At 40.6% G+C, this 23866-nt stretch overlaps 2 protein-coding genes across 17 annotated transcripts in view; one reads left to right on the forward strand and one right to left on the reverse strand.

Annotated features, from left to right (window-relative positions):
• The window catches only part of TTBK2 (tau tubulin kinase 2), an 86691-nt gene extending 83532 nt beyond the window's left edge, over nt 1–3159 (reverse strand). For 7 of the 9 annotated variants that reach the window (XM_046942647.1, XM_040701915.2, XM_421164.8 and 4 more), the window contains exon 1: nt 2386–2505. The gene's annotated coding sequence lies outside the window, so the exon portion shown is untranslated. Of the gene's footprint in view, nt 1–2385; nt 2506–3054 lie in introns of those variants that run through there. The other 2 variants (XM_040701916.2, XM_040701914.2) reach the window with 1 other exon arrangement.
• On the forward strand, nt 3015–23846 carry PRPH2L (peripherin 2 like). Of its 8 annotated transcripts, none has more exons than XM_046941454.1 (8): nt 3015–3516; nt 6230–6271; nt 6912–6956; nt 10525–10762; nt 13968–14082; nt 14565–15233; nt 18560–18806; nt 20202–23846. In XM_046941454.1, exons 6-8 carry the CDS (start codon nt 14653–14655, stop codon nt 20466–20468), a joined length of 1095 nt encoding a protein of 364 aa, XP_046797410.1. In that variant the 5' UTR covers nt 3015–3516; nt 6230–6271; nt 6912–6956; nt 10525–10762; nt 13968–14082; nt 14565–14652; the 3' UTR covers nt 20469–23846. The 8 variants fall into 8 exon arrangements, with proteins under 8 accessions (XP_046797410.1, XP_046797407.1, XP_046797413.1 ...); XM_046941451.1 differs by having other exon boundaries at nt 3015–3512; XM_046941457.1 differs by lacking the exon at nt 6912–6956.
• The last annotated feature ends 20 nt before the right edge of the window (nt 23847–23866 follow it).

Raw genomic sequence — 23866 nt, forward strand, 5'->3', positions numbered from 1 at the left:
GTTAGCATGAAAAAGCGGAAAGTTCAACTGCTCCATTTACCTGTACTCTCACAACTGCCCAAAATAACTTCAAGTTATGTACTGCTGTACTAATTCCCATTCAAGCAGCCTAAACACTAGCTTGTTAAAGAAAAACATAACAGATCACGTATTTGAAAAAGCTTCTTTTATCCCCATCACTGACAAGAAACCAAGCTGACAGCAAGTAATTTTTAAACAAAACACAATCTATTGGAACCCTTAATGTACAGCTCACATTTAGTCAATTTTGCATGTTTAAACTCATGCATATCTCTACCTGAGCAATTAGCCTGTCAGACCTTTCTCCTAGATGCATGGCACAACACATTGATCTGTAAGATCAATGCAACGAAGCTCAGGTTTCCCTGCCAAGAGCAGAGTGCCTTATGAGGTAGGCAGAGGGAGGAAGGACAGCGGCTGGATGGCATTTGATGCATCCCTGAGAGACCAGGAAGGACCCCAGTCAGTGTCTTACGCAGAGGAGGCAGCTGTTTCTCCTCCCTTCTAGCCAAACACAAAGGCTTTGTGTCAGGGTTTAACAGAGCAGGAGGCACAACACAAAACACCGAGAAACACAGAAAATGCACATCTCCTGTTACTGAGCATCAATTCATTCCCACTAGATAAACAAGTCTCAGCTGAAACAGAAAACACAGGAGTATATTAACACACTATAGAGCACAAATTCACATCTAAGCAAGTGTTTAACCTTAGGTATCCATACACAGACAATCAGCAGAAGCTTGTCAGTTAGTCATCAGTTTCTAACTGGGAAAACATCACACATCCTTCTCTTTTAATTACACTCTAAAATCTTTCTTGATTTAATCAGTTACTCTGGAAAACCCTCCCTGGAATTTGTGATGTCAGAGATAAAAGAAACTGCCGCATGCAGAAGTAGTGCCACAACCACGCCAAGCCTGACCAGCACCTTGATGCTCTGTCCTCACACACGGCTCTTACATTCTAACCCCTCACACTTCCAAAGTAACACATATAAAGGATGCTGGATTTCAAGAGCACAATGGTACATCAAAATATATCAAAGAAGAACAAAGTATTTGTCAAAGAGAATCAAATCTATCTTCATATTTTTACAACTGTACTATCTTCATTTTCAAAACAATTTTTCACAGATGAGGAAATGCATTACCGCAGTCGGATTTATCTTACAGGCAAAATCAACGTCAATAAACACACTTCTCATTTATAAAGTTAAGAAAGTTTTAATACTTTGTAAACGTAGTTCACTCTGTAAAGCAGAGGGATCATCACAAAGAAGTATTCTGTGACATTAACACAGAAGAGAAGCGGTAGATACATTTGTGCCATGAGTTCATACCATTAAGAGGCACCCCAAACGAGCAGGGAAGCAGGCTTTCATCTTTTGTTTGCTCAGATACAGCAGCTAAAACCATCTGACATCCACAGACGCATGGCATTAACTACGGAGAATATATAAGAATTCTCAGTGGTGGTGGTTTTTGTCCTCAACAACATGGAAACTAATTCTACACTTTAAGGCCAACATGATTCCAAATAAGAGTATGTTTTGTCTGGGGGTTCTCAACCTTCCCATCAATACACCACACCAGTTCTGAATAATTCACCTGAAATTCAACTGGTTCTGCAAGCCCAGCCAAAGCAAGCTATTACAAGCTATTTTATAACCCATTTTCCACAGTCCTTTCCGTATTAATTATGAACAGCGTTGGTGCTTCCCAAAAGGCTGTGCTCAGAAGCAGCGCGGGGGCTCTGCTTGCCCCCCCTCCAGCCCCCATCCCCCAGCCTGCACGGGCATTGCTCGGTTACCAGCCCCGCTCCGATCTTTGTCCCCTCCGCTCTTGCTCCGGCGCGGTACCAAGCGATGCGGCCACAGGCCCGGGGATCCCCGCAGCCTTCGGAGCGAGGCATTCCCCTCTCCCATCCTCCAGGAGAACAACACACAACAGCGCTCTCCTAAATGCCGCCCCTACGCAGTCCGTATGTTTACTATAACCCGTAGTGAGCACACCCGCGGCCTAGCCAGGCGGAGCCGCGTACACGTACCGATGCTGCCGCTAATGGCTCCGAGTCTCGGGGCGGCAGACCGCCGGACGGACGGACGGACCCGCACCGCGCCCTGCCCGCCCGCCCGCCACAACGCGGGGCCGGCGGTGCGGCTGCACGGGGCCGCGAGCCCTCCTCGCGGCGCCGCTCTCCTTGCGGCAAGCAGGAGGGAAGGACAGAGCGCCCATAAATCCCAGCCCCGGGGGAAGGCTGGCAACCGCCGGGCCCGCTCCTCGGCCCCCAGTCCCCCCAGGCCGCGACCCCGCGCGGCCCTCAGCCCCGGAGGGGGCGCGAGGCAGCGCCGCGTCTCCTCACCTGGAACGGAGCCGAGGCGGCGACGGTTCCTCGGGGCGCCGCGTTCCTGCGGGTCCCTGCGGAGCACGGTGCCGCCCGCCGCTGCGGGGATGGCCTACGGGCAGCTGAGCCGAGCGGGACGGGGGGGTGGGGGGGGACTAGAGAGGAGGCCCCCGGCCCAGCCTCCGCCCCATGGCGTGCGGCGCGGTCTCTATAGCGACTGCAGTGCCGGGCGGGAGCCGGCCCGCCCGCGGGGAGGGGTAACTGCTGCGCGCGGCGCTGAGGGCCGCTCTGAGGGTTACGGGCGGCCCGCGGCCCGCCCAGCAGGCGTTAACCCGCGAGCCGCTGCCATCCCTGTAGCAGTCCAGCTCCGAGCGCCGCCACACCGCTACCGCCGCCGCGGTCGCTTTTCCCTTGCCGCGGCGCCACCGAGTCCGCTGCGCTCCGGTACCCGCCCGCCGCCATGCTTCCGGAGCGCTGATTGGGCGGCCGCGGAGATTTCTGGCAGCCGATTGGCTTTCGGCCGGGTCAGTCACGGCAGCAGAGGCGGGCACACCTGAGGCGGCGTTGCGCCCCGGGTTGGTTGAGATTCCCGAAGCCCCGCTAACCGCCCCCGCGCAGCCTCGGGGCCGCGGGGCCCTCTGGGCAATGCAGTCCCCGGGCGGGGTCGCCGCCGCTGCCGTTACTTACCGGCGTTCTGAGAGAGAGGCGGGCAGCGGCTCGACGGAGACCCGGGCGGCTCCCCGCCGCAGCGTGCGGGAGCCGCATTCCCCCGCTGCAGTACCGAACTCCGCCTCACAGCAGCGCGGGGCCGGCCGGACCCGGGTGTTGCCGGGGGTGCCCGAGACTGAGGCGGGAGCTGCCCGCCTCGAGCAGCGGCGCTGGCACCCCGGGCTACGCGCTGAGGCAGCGGGAAGGCACTGGTGCAGCTCGGCCGCCGGCCGGCACGCTCGAAGAAGGGTTCGGCACCAGAGTGCGATTGTTTTTTAAGAGGCAAGAAGCTCCGGCCCTCTGAACGCTGTCGGTACGTGTGTGCCCCCACGTAAAGGCTGGCAGGATGTGTCCGTAGGCCGCGGTGTCAGCCCAGCACCCGGAGACCCGTCCTGTGGGAAGGACAGACGTGGCCTGCTCCAAGCAGCCTGCGTGAAGTGGGTAACATACAGCAGCCTTATGTTCACGTGAAGCTTTCTTTGAAGGGAGGGAAAAAAGGGCTTATATTTGCCTTGTGCCAGGCAGTGAAGGTGATGACAGTGTGCATAACTGAGGCTCTCTTCATTCACTGCAAGGAGACTGTCAGGGAGTAAGATTAGAAAGCAGCGTCTCCTACTGCTGCTTTATGAGTAAGCAGGATCTTAGGTGCTCCCACTGCGCACCAGTGAGTCCCTAGCAGGGGGGCTGTGACCCCAGCCTAACAGCAAAGCCTAACTGCCCTTACCATTGCTCAGAGTCCACTTCAGGTGGGTGTTTCTTCATTCAGAGGGAACCAACTTGAGCAGTGGTCCACCAGTGGCAGCCACATGGGTTGAACACTGGTGATGAGGATTTATTCCTATATATATAATATATACTATACTATATATTATATTATATATATAATGCATATAATGTGCACGTAATGTGTGTCCTTGCAAATGTTACTGGTACTTGAGATCACAGCTGCAGCTCATGCTGGTTCTGAGCTACAGTGGTTGAAGACTTAATAAGCAGAAGACTCAATCCCAATCCTTTGGCTAGGCCCCAGCTCTTTGCATGCAACATTCTGGGCCTAAACTTTCAATGAAAAAAGTTTCCAGATTTTCTGGATACTGAGTTCATGTTCAATGCATACATTCTCTCTTTTTACTGCTGAAATAGTAACATTAGAAGGTACCAATGTGCTTATCCACTGCCCAGCAGCTAAACATTAACACACAGGGAGTTCATGAATATGAATCCATATGTGAGGAATGCCTTAGTGTTCTCTGATTAACTGAGGTGCCTAAGGTGTACAATTCTTCAGGAATTTTTTTTAATTCAATTAAACAGAAGGGAAAGGCCTTAACAGACTTGTCTATCTGGTTTGTCTGTTTACCTGTTTATCCATTGCTAATCCAAGGGGCGTAGTTTTCCTCATCAGTTTGTAGCTTCACAAGTTAATTCAGGGGTTCTAATATAACCACATTGCACAATATCACGAATATCACACCATCACCACACATCTTTACATACCATTAGTCAGCATGTGCACTGCAAGCTCTCGAAGACCAAACTCTTTTTGTTTTCCTTTGTCATCAGTTAGCTTTCAAGCTCTAGCAATGTGTTGTGTCATTTGTTTTCAATTTCCCGTGGAATCTTCTTAAGTAGACAAAACCTGCATGGTTCAAATAAAAGTCAAGCAGGGAAAAATGAACTAAAACTGCATCTTCTCAACAGGAAAATCTATTTCCACTAAAATGCAGGAGGCCTTTACAGAAAGAACATAATCTTGAATTTACTGCTCCATAAATATACCAAAGAGGTTCTTGAAGTTCTACTATTTTTGGCACAAAGTTGATGATAAATATAACAGATAACAGCATCTCCTCTGTGAGTGCAAACTTGAAGAATATCTTTGCCATAATAAAGAAATAAGCTCTCTATGTTACAATGGAATTAAGCTATTCTATAGTTTGTTGCTGTGCTACAGGTAGTTAAGCTTAGATGCATAGTGTTGGTTGGACTCAGAAAAAGCTACCCTGAGCCAGAAACTGTACTGTGCCCTCTATTCAAGTTTTACATTATCAGTTCTAATTGGCTATTTCAGTGTAAAGGTGTGCAACTTTTTACAGTTTAACTCCAACCTTGTTCTTTCCAACACACTCTTGTATTGTCTGGGTGTACCAGGCTTTGAATGGTAACTATCTGATATTCTGCAACATCCCTTTAACAGGAATTTTGGAAGCTGGGGGACTAAAAGAGGAATTGACAGTAAAGAGTGTATCCAAATAGGATCTGTTATTGCTCCTCTAAGAGGCAGACTAGAGGATGAGGTATTTGTATAACTGGCCTGACCCCACGGGGTACCTCATATGTTCTGATGTAAATGTACTTTTGTATGGGAGTTTGTCATGCAGTCTTTGAATCAATATATGTGAGCAGAGAGCCACCTCTGTACCTGCACAGAATAATAACGCGTGTCCTAGACCCTCATGTAAAAGAAAGTTCTTAAAAGCATACAGTGCAGTAACTTAACAGAGATAAACATTTAGCTCTGGTGTAGCCGTGAATTCATCTAGCCACGTTTGTATACTGGTACTTATATAGAAGGAAAAGGGGAAATAAGAAGGGCTTCAAGCTGTTGCAGATCTTGGAGTCTATTTCTACTATGAATACTCTTTGTAGGGTAAATTCTCATATGTACATTTTCTCTCTGTCTGTACCTGTAAAGACTATACCTACATATTTATCTTTAAAACTATTACATCACTTCCGTTATTTCCAAGAAACACACTGAAATGAAGTTAACGTTTGTATCATAAATCATGCTGAAAATATCACTTTTATAGATAAATGGTCAAAAACAGAGGGAGGGGCAGCTCATGATTTGCATCAACAAAGTTTCAGATAGTTGTGAGAGAATTTCACTTTGGGTCGGAGAAGAACAAGTTCTAGAAACAACCGTCTGCCGGTTTAGATGTCCAGACGATTATATCAGCAGACAGTCTGTTCATTACAAAACAGGGAAAAGTTACTTAGGAATTCTTTCTTATGTAGTTGCTGTAAAACACTGTGAAGGGACACCACTGGATTTGTTTTAAAGATTTTCAAATATCTCAGATGGTCTGAAAAGTTAGTCAGTAAAACACACTGTGTTTTGTCACAGATCTTTCTTTTTGTCTCCTTGCAGTCTATAGCCAAGTGCTGCAGACCAGAACTCTGAAGCTAGAAGGTAAGAGGATTACTGTCAAATTATTCCCAATTCCAAGAGCACACCTGACAAAACTTTGTTATAGCCGAGTAGTCACTATGCAAAGCAAACAAAGATATAGCAATTTTGTTGTGCTGGTAGGAAAACTGAGCATGATTTCTAGACACAGACTGTCAGTAAAACATTAAGTCACCACTGAAGATACAGAGGGATCTTGAATATTTTTCAGAATACAGAAGAGCAGTGTCCAGTTTCTGTTTTTCTTCCTACTCAACAGCTTCAGAATCCTTATTCTCTTTTTTGTAAATGTCTCTTCAATGAACCTTTTTAAAAGAATACCAACTATTCAACAAGATGTCCTGAGTAATGTTATTTATTCCAGTATCGTCTAGTGAGTGAGTAATGACATCAGCATCAGTTTTATAATGAAGTGAGAACAGGGAGGATTCGTGGTTAGTATAGGAGGTCCGGTATCTTTCAAGAGAAATTTAAAACTATATGTCTGAATATTTTGCTAGGAAACAAAGGGGTAACGGGCACTGTAGTGCACCAAAAGTGCTGATGCTATGAGTTACGGAACAGAAAAAGGAAATTTTACCTCATTATGTGAAGGGAATTTTGTTTTAAGCCTTTGTAATACGCGTATAATTCCATTTTGCAGAAAGCTTCCTGAGGGCTGGCTTGCTACAGTGCCTAGGGAATGAAGGTAAAAAAACACAATTGCTATATGGTCTTATTATGAATAAAGCTGTAAAAATTCTGGCCTTCAAAAAATAGTTACAGGCAAGATGGAAAGAGTTTTAGATTACCAACCTAAAATACAGGTTCACTTTCTGGCTTTACCATGGACTGCCAGTCTGTTTCTAAGGTGAATACGCTACTTCTGTGCCTTAAGTTTTCCATTTGTAATGACTCACCATGCTTCTGAAGTGGATGACTCAGAGGTTATGGACAGTGCAGCTACAATGGACTGAAATCAGAGCCAGCTTCATAGATACCTATTTGGCATTTCCTGGAACATTCGGGAGCCTCAAAGACTACCAATTAAAGAGCAGTGCAGTTCATGCGAGTCTGCTATAATTTCCCATTTACCTGAAATTGGCTTCTGCATCCATATAGATGTGAATTTTAAGCATCTTAAAATTATAGTATTTCTTTTCAGATTCATTTCATCTGTGAAGCTTTTCAGGCAATGAAATAAGTTAAAAATATGATAAATTTAACTGTGTTCACAATAAGCTTTGTGGCGTTCTAGTGTGCAAAGTGGGTTACTTCAAACTGCTATCTGTCCTCATTACCTCTTGCCATGAGTTTTGACACTACCTCTGCCATCGCAATAATCATAGGCACATCTCAATACCACTGTACTTCCTAAAAGTTCAGAAACGTAATTGAGAGATGAATATCCTGACCCGCTTGCTTTTATTTGCCCAATAACTTACTATCTACCAGCTCATTCACACTTGACAAAAACAACAAAAAAGCTGATGGTCTAAATTTCTTTTTTCAAGCCCCCTCCATGTTAACACATATTGGTGAGAATCTCTTCCTGAACATGAATTCTCCCTCTGAAGCGCTGACATATAGAGGAAAAGTTATATAATGCTTGTGTCAGACTTAGTTTTAGTCCATTATTCCACAATCTCTTTATCATGAAATGCCATTTGCATTAATTAGAAGAAGAAATTGAAAGTCACCCAAATACAAAATATAAGCATTAATTTTTGAAAACAAGATACGAAGTGTAATTCTGCTGCATGCAACAGCGCTACTTGGTATTTAATTGGTCTAACTCATACCATAGCCACCCTTAAAGACTTATATATGAATAGTACTAAACAGATTGGACAAACACTTGATACATTTACGCCTCATTCAGGTCTGAAGCCACAGCACAGAAATCTCCCCTGTTAGTAGAAGCATGTCTTCTTTCTGCACCACTGGGTGACAGTTGACAGACCCACAGCTACAACCACTTCTACTGGGTTAGAAAATGCTGCTCAATCGTTATGGTTTTGGTGTTCAGGTTTTCCAGAAGGTCCGTAATAAAGCAGCACATCACGGCTAGTTATAGATGGCTGTAAAGCAACTAATTTCTGAATAATTCCATTTTGAATATTAATGGCAGCTGAAACAATTTTCCAGTGAGACAGAAAAGCACAGGTAGCACTGATGTCTAATTTCATGAAGATTTAAGTTATTTTTTTAAAATGATGCATTCCTGAGCTCCCATTAGCTGACTGAGTGACCTCTAATCTCATCTCTCTAGCTCAAATTAAGTTACTTGCTTTGCACTGTGTAAAAAAAACCTACATGCAGCAGTACTGCCACCTTCTGCTTGCTTTTTTTCATGCATGTGAGAACTGGGCTCATACTGCAAATCAACAGGTCAGATTCATTTTCCTACTGGTAGTTGTCTTAGGCAATAATGTCATTTCTAATACTCAGGGATAACACAAGTCTGCAGTTCCATAGATGTGACTTCTTTTTTAAAAAACATATAAGCATTGTATGGGCAGAAAAAATGTTTCAGACATTTATGCAGGATTCCTAATACACCATATCCCAGTCGGAGCAGTAGCTCAAAAATCCTAAGTAAATATGTACATCTGTGTACTCGTGCTGTCCACAGGGAATATATGCTGAATATGATCCACATATGTACATAACTGAACAGATGTGATATATTCCTTGCAGTCTGCAGAAGTACAGAAAACCTAAAGCATAAACAATCCACATGCATAGGACAGACTTAGTTCAGCTAGGTATATTTGATTACCTGCAAGCATTGGCCTGATTCACACACAGCAAAGGTCCCACATGCAGCACAGGTACTCCAGATCTGAAGTTTCCTGAGTATGCTGCACATGAGCACATAGGCAGGACAAAACTAGAAGCCCTTCTTCAGATATTCTCCTTAAAAATACAAAGCTATGGAAAACTCCATGCTTGTGAATGGAAGATGCCAACAAAATGCACATTGAGCCTGTATGGCTCCACGCACTCCCATACTCTTAAGGAAGCTGCAGTTTGAGTCTGCCATGCTGTTCTATAGATATTGCATTGTTGGATGGAGCTTTCAGCATAAACATTGGTTATGAGTTTGATCGTATCAGAAAAAGAAATCAAAAAGAATCTTGCTGTATGCCTTTATCCTATTGAGACACATCCTTGTTTTTTTCACCTCATGGAGGCACACAGTGGTACTGGCAGCAATGAGCCTTCCTCTTCAATGCTGTAACTTAGAAAATGATGACTTCTAGCAAGTAAGCTAGAAGTTTTTTTCTTACAGCATCATGATTAGGTACAGTAATCTCTGCTTTACTCAAGACTTTGAAAAACTGAGTTGCATTGATAACTCATCTCCCACCTTTCCCTGATAAAAAGCACAATATGGATGCCTGCAAAGAGGTGTCTATCCTTAGAAAAACAAGAGATCATAAGCAAGGTATACTCCCAGAACTCCCGTGCTTATTCCAAAAATACTGTTACAATCACATTTTATTGCTTATCATTAGCTGGGAGAAGACAGTTCATGCTTCTGAGACTATTCATATTCATTACAATCTCTGGTGCACAGTCCTTGCAGTCGCTTGTGCTCCCTGAACCATTGTGCTGAAGGTATTATAAACCCTACAGAACAAAACAGGACCTGCTTAGTGACTCCATCCTGCTACTGACATCACCACTATCCTGCAAACTCAGCTTGTTGCTACTTCTGCAGCCAGTTCAACTCAGCCAAGTCCATCCAACAGATGGAAGCTCTGAGCAGAGCTCAGGAATGCCAGAGGAGGACAACATGCATTTGCTTCTGGCTTGGCTAAAGCTTCTAAGAAAATAGGAGACAGGTTTCTGTTGGATTGCTCTTGAATCTGTAATGTTTCCTAAGCCAGAATCTACTGGGAGTCATATATGATGATCCAATCCTTCCTGGTTACTTGAATTTGTTTCACAGTCAGCCAATACACAGTGAGAGGTGACAAATTCCATACAAAGCAACAACATATGGAATAATGGATAAGTTATATTATAATTAATGCAAATGGTGATTGCCTCAGATTTTCTCTCACAGAACCACGCAGTCTCATTATTCTCTCTCTCAGACTCATATTTATTGATAGGAACAAATTAAGAACTAATGAAGACATTAGCAGATACTAAAGAAATCTCTGTTTCTTACTAGCCCAAACCCATGAGGAGTAAAAAACATTGTCATAAACTCAACTGGTCACTGAGGTCTCAATTCACACTCAGTTAATCGGCCTGTTTTGCAGGATTGAACCCATTGGCATAAGAGCCTTGAAATACGATTAGAGATGCAAGGGAGATTAGCACGGGCAAGAGAGTTGAAGTCTCTCACCATCTCCATTGGTGTGTCAGCATAAAGACAGAACTACACAGACATCAGGAAATCAGTACTTCACCCTTTCTCAGGATGCCACATCCAGATATTTTCTCCCCTGAACTCAGCAAGTTGCCAGTTTTGTGACCTCACTCACTCCTCTGAAGCAGGTTAGTTGTTTCTTTTGCAGTAAGTTACAGATATTAAATGTGTGCCTAGCTGAAAGGACTGCTTTTAGCAAAACTAGTGAGATAAGATGTTGTTTCTTTACGACAAAAATGCAAGCTAAATTTTTAGGGACAATTGACATCTAGTAAGTAAATTTTATAAGCAAATAAAAAGTTGTGATGTATCTTGTTGTATGTAGCTGGGGGAATTTGATATCAAAGGAACAGGTAAGTGGCACCTGAAAAGCAAACACCTACACTATGCTGTAGGAACCCCTATGTTCAAAGTTAGATAACAAAAGCTCAAGAATAGGATTGGTGATACAGGAAAGATCTCCACATTTATTGGCGTTCTTCTCTTGAAAGAAATGTTCCTCCCTTTACAGAATAAAGTCCAGCAGTGGGAAAAAAAAAAACCTGTATGTACATGCTTTATAAATCTGGAGTGGCTCAAATAAGATACTGAGGTGTGCTTCCAAAAACTTCAATAGGCAGGTTTAGTTCCCCTGATCTTCTAGGAGCACGCGTGACTTTGCACAAGTCTATCACAAATATAACTCAGAGAAGAGTATATATGCATTGCAGAATAAGCCAATGACACCTCTAGTTTAAAATTGTGCTTCTGTTCTTCCAGCTGGAAAAAAATTTCTTCACAGCACTCAAAACAACTAATATGTGGCAGTGCCGAATAAATATAGTCAACACTTCACTGAACAGTTAGGGATATAAAAACATGATATATTTACAGAATTTGTTATAATGGGAAGAGAGTCTTCAGATTACCTGAAATAAATGCAGTAAATATTGGTGTAAAAAAAAATATATATATATATAGCTTGAGAAGCTGGGTACACTTATCTTCTAAGCCTGGTGTTCCCAAAGACTAATTTGTCAGGAACAAATGAGCTAAGTTGTTCCTCTGTCCCAGACTCAAGGCACTTGTTGTATGCTCTACCAGTGACAGCCAGGGTCAGACAATAAGTGGTTGTTGCACTACACCTACCAGTTATTCCTCTGCTTCCCTCTGGCAGTATGGCTCATATTAAATAGCTTGTATTAGGCAGACCTACTGCTGGAAAAGTATGGTGCAAGTACCTCTGTTAGATGAATGTGAATATGCATTCTGGTTTTGTAATCAAAATTTCATCAAGGAAGCTTGAAATAGCATTTGAGAATTATTGAAGGCACTGAATTACTTGTTTTTGCACGTGGAAGTTTCAGGTTTTTAACTTTGGACATCTGAGGATGGGGGAGGGAGCTGTAGGACAATAACTACACAAGACTGGCTGTATGTCTCCTTATGAAAGTCAGCTTCAGATTTCTTTATGGCTAGAATATTATAACAGGAAGCCTCAAATTCACATCTTTGAAAATCAAAAATGCCTCCTTAGCAGGTTAAGTGAAGACAGAACTGTTTACAATTTCGTTCAAATGTTAAAGCAAAAGATGTTCACCAAGTCACTACCATTTGGTGTGACACTGTTAACTGAATGTGTCTAACAACTTAGAAGCATTTTGCAGATGAGCAATGCATTCACAACCCCCTGCCACTGAATGTGAACCGTGTATCAGCAGTTTCATAACAACAGATCTCCTCTACTGCATGCTCAGAGACCTGAGTATCCAAAGCAAAGACTATTTGCAGCAGCTATTTCAGTTTAAGTCATGAACTGCTTAACTGGTGAAGCAGTTAAGGCTACTGTCTGCAGGCTTAGCAGACAGGCTGTCAGCTGAATTCCTATGGTGGCTTAATTCTGTTCCAGCGAGTCTGATCCTTTTGAAAGAGGGCTGAAGTATATCATGGAAGAATAGTGTGAAAAAGGTACTGTTACTTTATGAATATTCTCTGGACTTCTTTGTACAGAGATGCTTATAAAAAATTAGTATTTCACCATGAGAATCGGAATAATTATCACAATAATACCACAATCAATAGTCAACAATAATTGATAATCAGCCTTCACAATCATTAATCTAGGTACATGTTTTTTTAAAATCAAGCAGCAACAATAGCCTAAACCTCTTCAGTTTTTTTCCTTACTGGTTTTATTTCCATTTTGCACAGTATTCTGTGTATTGTGCAAGAGATACACAGAGGTGATAGTTTTAAAGAAAATGAATTTCCTGTCTAAATGCAGCAAAAATAAATGCAGTATGAATAATTTAGATCTCATAGCCATTCAAGTGTTTTAATATTCAAATCACATCTTAGTATGAAAGGAAGAACCTATTCTTCACCTGTACAAACAGAACTGATTCATTCCAACACACACACACACGAAAACACCAGGGTATCATTACCTCTTTTAACTGCACCCCGCAGCAATCTACTTGCCCAATGCTTAAGCTTCATTGCAGCTGTGGATCCTTTGGTGGGCAGTGTATAGCCCCTACTTTTGGAAGGTTTGTCTGCAGGTGGTTTTCGTGCTGTTTTAACTTAAGTAGTAAGCTTAAAAGCAAATATGAATGAATAAAGCTGCTTATACTTCCTTCTTTCCTCAAATTATAGGATTATGTTTTACTGTTTATAAATGCCATTGTAGTAGCAGAATCCACAAGGATGACATATAAGCATATAAATACATACTTGTATAATATAAAATCACTAATGAAAATTACTGAATTAGAACATAACCATGCTGAGAGCAGGTTTTGTGAGGAGAAAAGAAGTTCTCACATGTGTTAAGGAAAGGCAATCACAAGGCATCAGAAGCTGTAAAGAACGGCAAAAGATCACCATTTAATCCTGAGGTACTGCAGCATAGTTCTACATTCACGTCACGTACACTGAAAACATACTGTTTCCAGCTCTAACAGGTCTGTGTCTTGGACTGGTTCCTGCCTCTGATTTTGATATAACTGCAGAGGTACAAAGAAGTTAGTAGTAGTCTTACAGAAACAATAATGATACAGAGAAGCAAGGTAAAATGTGATGAAAATATCTGATGAAAATGTGATGAAAGATACTTTCTTAGATTGGCTAATTGCTGGGGAAAAGCTGACTGATCTTTAAACACAGAAGCCATCCTTCACCTGTGAAAATATTAAATTTGAAACTAGGTGTGTATGGGTGGTTGTGAGAAGTCTCCCTGAATTTATTTTATGCCCATCACTGTGGTCTTTTGAGAGAAAAATCTAAGCGTCCATAGATTATCTGGGAAAGTTAGGAAAGGACAGTACTGTTCTTACTTATCAGTATGTAATACAGCAGGTGCAACAAAAATGAGTTGATAAACTCCCTTTGGCATCCCTGGACTCTGGAGTCTTTAGACAAGAGAATGGAAATTGTTCCAGTGGACTGTGAAGAAGTCAAGGCTGCTGCAGTAAGTGCAACCAGTGACAAACTTCAGCAGCAATTCTTTTCCTGCATGAAAGAAAGGCTTATGTGCTTATGCTGTATATATCTGCTTGTTTATCCAGCTTTTAAATCTACATATGGCCATGACACAGTAATCTAAGAATTATAAATTCCTAGAATCATCAAGAAAATGACAGGAATGTGTAGAACAAGGCAATGCCATTAGGCTTCTGAAGGGAAAGGCAGCATATCAGCTCACTTCTAGATATCTGAAAATCCACACAGAAAATAGGAATCCAGCATTCATTGTTTCTAATGGTCAACTGTTTTTAATTGATCTAGTCTAATTTTGTAAGAGATAGACCTTCATATTGTATGAAACTTAAGCAAGACCTGGGGCACTCCCTTGGCAAGTCTCAGGATGCGTGAGGCAGTACAGGAAAATCTTGGTAGGTTCTATAAATAGCCAGTAAAACAGACATTAATCTCTCTCTCTCTCTTCTTCAGATTTCTTCCACATGCCTTGGATACATGCTTCTAAGCAGCTTATGGGCTTTCCTTGACCTACGCTTCTTTTCCTAATGCTCATCTGACTATGGCTGTCCTCAAAGTAAAATTCACCAAAACTAAGAGGGACAAACTGGCTCAGATCCTATGGATTCTCAACTGGGTTTCTGTAGTGAGTGGGATCATTCTCTTCAGTCTTGGCCTATTCCTAAAAATAGAGATCAAGAAGCGCAATGAAGTGATGGCAAAAGGGGACATTAACTCTGTTCCCAACATGCTGATCTCTGTAGGAGTCATAGCATGTGTTGTCAACTTTCTGGGGGGAAAAATCTGCTACGACTGCTCAGATGCCAACAAGTTCTCCCGATGGAAGCTAATTATGCTCCCATACATCATATGCACCTTCTGCTTTACCTTCTGCATCCTGTTGGGTGCTCTCATGTGCTATACCATGAGGAATGAGCTGGAAGAATCTCTCTATCTGGGACTGAGGGATGCTATTAAGTTCTATAAGGACACAGACATACCTGGAAGATGTTTCTTAAAAAAAACAGTGGACATGTTACAAATTGGATTCCAATGCTGTGGAAACAATGGCTTTAGAGACTGGTTTGAAGTTCAGTGGGTATCTGCTCGTTACCTGAACATGGCTTCTAAGGAAGTAATGGAGTAAGTATTTACTAGTTCTAATAGAAAATTCTAGGAAAAAAACTCCTTCAAGAAGAACTGGAATTGATCAGTAGCAATAGCGTCAAAAGATCTTGAGACATATTGACATTAAAGAAAACATAGTAAGACTGATTTTTTCTGCCCAAAATGCTAGCAGTATTTCTTCCTTACATGACAACGTGTGGCTAGGTTTCTCTCCAAGATCCATCTGAAAAATTCTTAACAAGTCTACCTCAAGATATAGTGTAATCATAGGTACATTTACAAACACTTTGGTACTTAATTTCTAGTAAATAATAGCAACAACAACACTTTTTCAAGACTACTTGTTTCCCCTAAAAACATGAATATGGAAATGCTCGGGCCAAAAAGATCCTTCTACTTATATTTAATCATTCTGAGTTTCTAGCACACACTTCACAGGTCAAAGTAGATAATTTCTGCTGGATCACCATCTCAATCAAAAAACTGTAGACTGACAATGTTACTCTTTAAATATGCTAACCACATGCATAATGAAAAGTCATCTTTTGATAACTTTTTAGGGATACTAAGCAATGCAATGATGCACTTTCCTTTTTTCATGTGGCAAATTAACTACCTCAAAATTTCAGTCATGAAGAGTTGTTAAGAGGAAGAAAAAAAAAGGATTGTCCTACCAATATGACTACATCATGCAGTCAATCCTAAACATTGAAAAATCATTTCCCTTCATATATTAGACTCGAATTCAGGTTCAAATCTACATGTTCACGTGTGAGAAACTGTGAACACCATGTTCCTTGCAGTAAAAAAGGAGAAAAACCCTTGGTATTTGTTCTTATATTGGTGCCTCATAGAATACAGCAATTGTGAAATGATATTCTCAAAACGAAGAGTGATAATTTCTGTAGATGACAGTAAAGGCAGCAATCAGAAATACAAGAAAAAAAAAGTAGCAGATAATCCAATATATATCTTCAAAAGCTGAACAAAGTCTTCACTGATGAGAGCCAGGTAGCTATATATTTGGCCATATTCTTAAGAGAAATAAATACAAAAAGTTTAAATGGCATTTAAGGAATATTCTGCTTTGTTGAACTGAAAACTCAGGGGGAACAAAGCCAGATGAGAGAAGTCCAGTGGTCTTATTTTAACAGAACTTGTAACTTGAAGTTGGCCTTATAGCAAAGCATATAAACAGAGGTGCAAATATACCAAAGGACAGGACCTCTGAAACCAGGACGTCAGCGTGCATTTTAGACAGTTGGCTAAGGAAATAACACAAGCTTTAGAACAAATGTTCTAAAGGAGGATGTGGGAGAGCAATAGTGACACAAAGCAAACTGACTCACCAGATGTTTTAAATCCTTGTTCTACTCTGAAAAGTCAAAAGACAAAGATAGTCTGCAGGACCTTACAGTAGTATCCTATTGTATGGATAAAGGTAAAACATACTACCTTTTATTTCTGTGAGCCACGTAATAAGAGTAATGTTCTGTCCTGTCTTAACTAAACTCAGTTTTCATCTGCAAAGTCATCTGTGCTCTGCCAACATTCTGGAAATACAGTTAATTCTTCTATCCCCATGTAGAAAGAAGACAATGCATGAAGAAGATAAATACAGTGCAGAACTTCTATTGCATGTGAACTCGATAATCTCAGTTACTAGAATCAAAGTTGGTGCTGTATAAGCAAATTATACTACGATTTTCAAAACCTTGTAGTGAAACATTTGATAAGAAATCACTCGGACCAAAGTCCAGCTTGTAACGTTTAGAAAAGGTGCAGAAGGAATCAAATACTCTTCTTAGTTTTATCTTGTAGTGTATGTCAGTTAGTACTTGATAGATTAAGAGGCAAAGCAGTTGAGAACTGACATACTTAGTAAGAATCTCTACAGAACTGAACTTTTCACCTTCCTTCATAATCCTCTTCTCTTCCATCTATCACTTCATTACCAATGCCACCACATCACAAGAAACAGTGTCAATCTACGGGAACAGTACAAGGAAGCAGGTTACAGCAGTACAGTCCTATCATTGCTTTGGTTAGGCAAAAATAATCTCTTCACAGTCTCATGAACAACTTTTGCTTCATAGTTTCATAATGATTTTGAATTACAGCAACAAACAGTTAACATCTTACTTCTCAGCTTTTGTTACTGAGCTCTCCCGTTCTAGCAATATCCAGACAGAACTTCCTTCAGTTTACTATGAGGAAATAGGATGGCAAGGGGAACGTAACCAAAGTCTGGAAACTGTTATCACTTGCAGCAGAAAAAAAGTTTCCACCCTATCACATTTATGGCAGGAAAAAATAAAATAAAATAAAGATGCTTCAGATTAGAAGAGAAGCTTAAGAGTTAGCTTCAGTGATTGTATTTCCACCATTTCAGATACTGTCCTGTTGTGTTGGTTTACAGAGCATTAAGCTCCCATGTCACAACCAACCTGCCTTCCTCTTCATCCTCTTTACAGCTTCTTTTCTCCCACATTTTGGTCGTCTTTTCTGTACCTCTGTGGCTCCCCTCCTTGTTTTTCTGTGTCATTTTGCCTATGTCAGTTACACTGTTTGTACACTTAATTCCATTTTCAGTTATTTGTGTTCTTTCACATTAGTTTCCCTGCTACTGTTACCTGGAGCACGTTGGCCACAGTGAAGAGCTAGATGTTAAAAAGAAGAGGCATTATGCCTAACTTGCTCCTCAGTGGGAAACAGCAAACAATCTTCCTTAAATATTTGGAAATATCTGTAAGGAAAATATTTTTAACAGAAAATAAAAACTAAATGAGAGAGAAAGGAGGCACAAAACAATAAAGTGAAGGCAATTGTTCTGCCATGGCAGCACAGCCACAAATGCTGAGGCAGTTTATGTTTCTTTTGAAAGATGCATTTAGTTTCCAAATGCTGGACCACAGAGTTCTACTGCTTACATTCACCTCACCAGCTTCTTGCAATGCCTTCTCTTTCATTTAAGAAAATCTGTAGTGGAAATGGAAAATAAGATTTAAGCAAATGAGGAGTTTATCCTCATTAAAATAATCTTTAATATTCTCAGTGCAAACATATCTAGAAAGGTATCATATCCATGTGCATCTTACACACACAATACCAAGAACCATATTGGAAACTGTGCAAATACCATACTGAAAAGTATTGCAAATGAAAAAATTGTTTTTCCTGCGGTGGGCAACATTTCCAACTGGAAATGAGAATATGTTCCCCTTCTGTTACACTGGAAAGGCCTACCTTGCAGCAGACAGATTATGTCCTTTTAGAAAAATTATGGACACATCCTGCTGCTGATACCACATTTGTAATGCAAACTTTCTGTCCTGTTGCAGCCGTTTCAAGAGTAATGTTGATGGGAAGTTCTTAGTGGATGGAGTACCCTTCAGCTGTTGCAATCCGAGTTCCCCACGGCCCTGTATCCAGTACCACCTGACCAACAACAGTGCCCACTACAATTATGATTTCCTGACAGAGGAACTCAATATCTGGGTGAAGGGGTGCAGAGAAGCGTTGCTGGAGTACTACACAGCTATAATGAGATCCATTGGTATTGCAGCATTGCTTATCTGGTTGTTTGAGGTAAGCCTCATAAAAATGGTCTGTGTCTGGTATATCAGAGACTTCCTGCTCTCAAGGATGGGGAGGATGGGGAATAAATATGCTGTAACATATGAGGAGCGTAAGAAGCACCTCAGCATCTAAAACAAGTCCATAAGGACATCAGTAGCGTTGCAGGACTTTCCTCTAATACATAGTTTCCACAGAATTCCCAGAGCAGAAGCAAATCTCACTGAAGATGAGAACTACTAGAGAACATTTCTGGATATTTATAGAGCTTTTTCAACAGATTATGGCATGTTCACTTCCCTGGAACATTTACAGGACAGGATGCAGGATAACACACGCACTAACACAATTAACAGATGGAAGGCACGAGGCTGTTTCAAGGCAGTTTTAAGGGAGAGCATCAAAAATGTGATGCAGACCTATGGTGAACACAGGAATTCCATCTACAGCAAAAATTGAGCATAAATATTAATAGCTCAAAACCTCCCTTCTAGATTGCATAGCTTTACCACATAAACAGGAATATATTTTAGGTATTGACTAGACTACTTATTATGCAGTCAAAATAAGCACTTCAGCAGCAAGTATATACCTCTGCAAAGATGCATTCTATGCCTGTAAAGAACGTTGTCAGTGTTGTCCTCTTCGTGCCATGGATCACAATGGCATGCGCTTCTTCACTTTTTAATAGTAGTTTGATTTTTCTGATTATTAATCTATCGCATAAATATGAACACTTAAAATAATTCAACACAACAGTCCTCAGGCAGTGCCGGATTGGGTGGTGATGCCAGAAGCAGCAGACCTTTGGCAACTCAAGAAGTTGCTCACTGCTATGTGACAAGTGTGCTAGGCACACTGATCTCGATTCCAACGTGACCATGAAAGGAGTGTTTTTTCCTAAACTCACACTTGAGCCTCTGTAGACTATCCTTCTTCATTTTTAGTGCATTGGCATGTAGGATGCATACAGCTTACATAATGAATGAAACACCTATGATGAAACACTAATTTAATTAATGTCAGTGAGGAAAGACTTCCACAAAGACTAGGATTTTTTTTTTCCAGTCACCGATGCCTCCATTAATTGAACATCTATTTTGCACTGATTAGCTCTAGCCTGAGGTTACAATATTCCCAGGTAATTCCAGGTATTTATGCACTAATCACATTAAGTGGGTATGCTACCTGAACAATGGAGGAAAAAAATAGCAAAAAAGTTTCTCCTTGGTATTTTTTATTCAAAAACATGTAATTCATTGGGAGACTGTTTAGATACATCACTGGGATAAAAACCTATTTATTTTAAGAAATATGAGGTGTGTGAATAATCAAGTTTAAAAGCTGACTTAGTGGTAGGATCTAGACTAATTTAAGCTCTGTTTAAGCACTAACCTTTCCTTACAGCTCTCTGTACTTATTGGTGTTCGGTACCTACAAACAGCAATGAAGAACGTTCTGCTGCAAGGAGATCTGCAGGGTGAATCAGATGGTTGGTTACTAGAGAACAGTTTTGTGGAAACTGCCAAATACAACATCAATATTATCAAGAACCTTGGCAAAGCCAACCAGATTTCCACTGTCTCAGGCATGAATGACCCCAACATTAATGTTCAAAACACGAACTGTGGCAAAAGCAACGTGACAGCAAAGTCTATCCCTGCAGCTAGCTAGGCAAGTCTTCGGCAAAATGATGGCTCAAGTGCAGTTTTGACATACTACAATGTTAGAGACTGGATTTTCACTAATGGGAAAAAAATAATACGATAACTGAACAAAAAGTAGACTGTTTACAGCAACAGGATATCGATGCTTCTTTGGCAGGATACATTTTCTTTACCCGTTCTAATGAAGTCCTTTATTTTTGTATGTGTACAAAACAGTCTATTGAATTTTTCCCACTTTGTCTCCCCTGCTTACGCATTCCTGTCCTGGTCTGAATAGATCAGAATAATGACTATACATAACAGGGCTATCAGCTTGGATATCAGTATGTTCTAGATAGGATTGGTCTAGTTTGTGACTACTGTCACATCTTCAGAAATCCCAACTGCAGAGAAATTTCAACAGAAATAACTGCTCTGGATAAAAAGGTTATCAAAAGGAGAACAATCACAAAAACAGAAATGAAAATGGTGTTAAAGTCTAAGTCAGGACAGGATAAATTTTAAGCCAAATTAAAGCATGTTATCACTCCTCTAAAATAACTTATTAACTAAGTGAAATTGAAAAACAGTTGAAGGCAACAAAAGTTGGCTTGTACAGTGTGTTTGACTTGTGTTTGTGGGTTTTTTTAAACAATCTGAAGGCTTGCTTAGAGAAAGCCAGCTGCCCTGAAAGTTAATGAGTGCTATTAAAAGGAGTTCTCTGCTCAAGAACACTAATTGATGGCTCATGCAGGATATTAAAACTTAAAATAGCATGTGGTAGCCCAAGAGTAAAAATAAGCAAACACTTCCAGTAAAACAAATATTTGGTCTGATTATATATGAAACAATGTGTTTTAATAACTCTCCATGGACTTTTTTTTTTTAACCCACCTTTTTCACATCCCAAATGCATCCATTAATGAGCTTCAAAGTTTAATTTCTCACAATTCAATTCCGCATTTCTTGAAAAAGTGCTTTGCTTTTTGACTCCCTGACCTCAGTGCGTATCCCTTAATCTTTGCTGTAAGATGCAGCCGACAGTCATTCCTTATTCTCTTCATGTTGTTCCAGATTTTACTGTCCTCTGTTAAAATCTCTGTCCCATCTTCCCAAGTTGAAGAAGCTGCTATTTAATTTTTTGCCTATGAAAATTGCTCATCTTTGACAGTTTTTGTAACTCTTCTCTATTCGTGATTTTTAAATGAACACCTGAAGTGTAGCGCTGAGGATGTTATGGATTCAACTGGCTTTCTCTCTTTTTCCTAAGATCTCCTGAAATTTCTTGCTTTTTTTTTTGACAATTTGAGCATTTGGGTAACATTTTCACAAAGCCATCCATAAAAATATCAAGGCATAAACCGGTGTGTCATTCCTTCAAGCATTTCTGAGAGCCAAAAATATCATTGCTGTATTACAGCTTGTTACGCAGTTTCAAAGTCTACCTAATGCCCTTGGGCACAATCCTGACTCCCTTTCTTTTTTATCTTTCAGTGTGGTATTGACAACATTTCAAAGAGCTTTATTATTAGACTGAAAAATGTCCAGCTTTTATGTCTCACTGAACTACAAGAAAGTACACCCACTTTTTAGACTATGAGACAAAACCAACTTCAGTGAACCCGGGAAATACAATCCCAAAGGAAGCTGCTCGTTGTTTGCAGAACACTCAGCACAACAGTTTCCTGAGCCTTACTGGAAACATTAAGATTAGATGATATAATACTGGAAAAGAATGAACATACAAAATTTTGGTACTTTGTCATATTAAGGAGAAAGGCAGTCATATGCTACAAATTAAACACTTTCCTACAGAATACGATAAAAATGCCATTTTTATCTGTATTATTTTCAGACCAGCATGCAGAGCATCACATGCTTCAGTATATAAGCAGTCATTTTTTCAGTAAAATCTTAATCCATCTGTATTTGGAAGGACAGTTCTAGGTTGCTTAATAATTAAATGATCACCATTAGGGAAGAAAAACAGAGAGACAAACAGAACTTTTGTTTCATTAGGAAAAATGAATCAAGAGGAATTGATAGAAACAATTTAAAATATAAAATACTTGAAAAATAAAGCAAGGAATGCTTCAGCTTGATAAAAATGGTTCTAAGACATGGAATAAGAGCACAACCTCTTATTTTTTATTATTTTTAAAGGGGATTTTTTATTCTGTATTATAGGAAAAATTTCCTGATGGCAAAACGTATTTAACTTTAGCAGCAGATGAAACCTGGCGTCACGTGCCACGTACAGTCTCTCTAGGCCATTTACTTAGCTTACAGAATTACAACAGCTTTGTCCAGTTCTCTAGCAGAGGTCCCTGTCTGTCATGAACTTGGCTCTGAAAAATAGGTTCAGCAGAAGACTGAACTAAAACGATCACCCAGACCAAGCATCTCTGTAAAGTGCCACATATTCAAAGCAGTAAGTAATGCTATACCACATCAGCATGAAGAGCAGTGGTATAAATAAGCTAACACTTTTCCCATAGTTCACACGGATCATTTTGATATGAAGAGGACACATCTTACCATAAAAACCTAAGTAATATTTGGTTTGTCAATCTCTCTCTCAGACAACTGCTGAAAAGATGCAGAAACAGCTGTCTGTGAAAACTTGTGAAATTAACTGAGTATCAGCATACACAGGGAACAGCTGCTGTCTTGACTACTACCAGTAACTATTTGGATGACTCGATTGCTCATTTTCATCCTGCATAGGCATCTAGTCTCCACCAATACAGATATATTGTGAAAGGACAACAGATTTCACAGTACCGAGGACACTGTACTACTTATCAGTTTGAAAACCTTTCTTAAACTTTGAAATTAAGTGTTCACTTCTTTGCTTTGCATTTATTAGTTTGCTCAGACACTGAAAGCACACTTTAAATACTGAACCTGCTTTACAGCACCTGTCACAATCATTTGGGTCTCCTGGAGTATTTAATGTTACCACCGCTGTATCAAGAAAACAAACTCAGGTAGCAGCACAGACTGTCTTTAATTCTCTGTAACTTATAAAGACAAAGATGGCATTAGCAAGCCAAGCCTATAATCCGTAGCATCTGCTCAGATACAGAAATAAATACGATTTGTGGGACACTTCTTATCCTATTTGTTATTAATGCTTAATCCAGTCAGAATTAATAACACATTTGTGTAACAAACTCCAGCAACTTCCAGAGCAAGGAATTCACCTCTATATGAATCTTTTTATGGAGCTCTTCATAAAATAAGTGAAACATTTTAATGTTCGGTTCCTGCTGAAGGCACTGCAATGGCTCCTGCAGAAACTGCAGTTATGATGTTCTTCCTTTAAAGCACCCTGACTACCACAGAAGACACCTGCTTTACTTTGATCATAAAGAAAAATATAAGGAATCATATGAATACTACACATCAAGAATTTCGTTTGTA

The sequence above is a fragment of the Gallus gallus genome, chromosome 5, assembly GCF_016699485.2.
Source record: "Gallus gallus isolate bGalGal1 chromosome 5, bGalGal1.mat.broiler.GRCg7b, whole genome shotgun sequence".
Taxonomy (NCBI): Eukaryota; Metazoa; Chordata; class Aves; order Galliformes; family Phasianidae; genus Gallus; species Gallus gallus.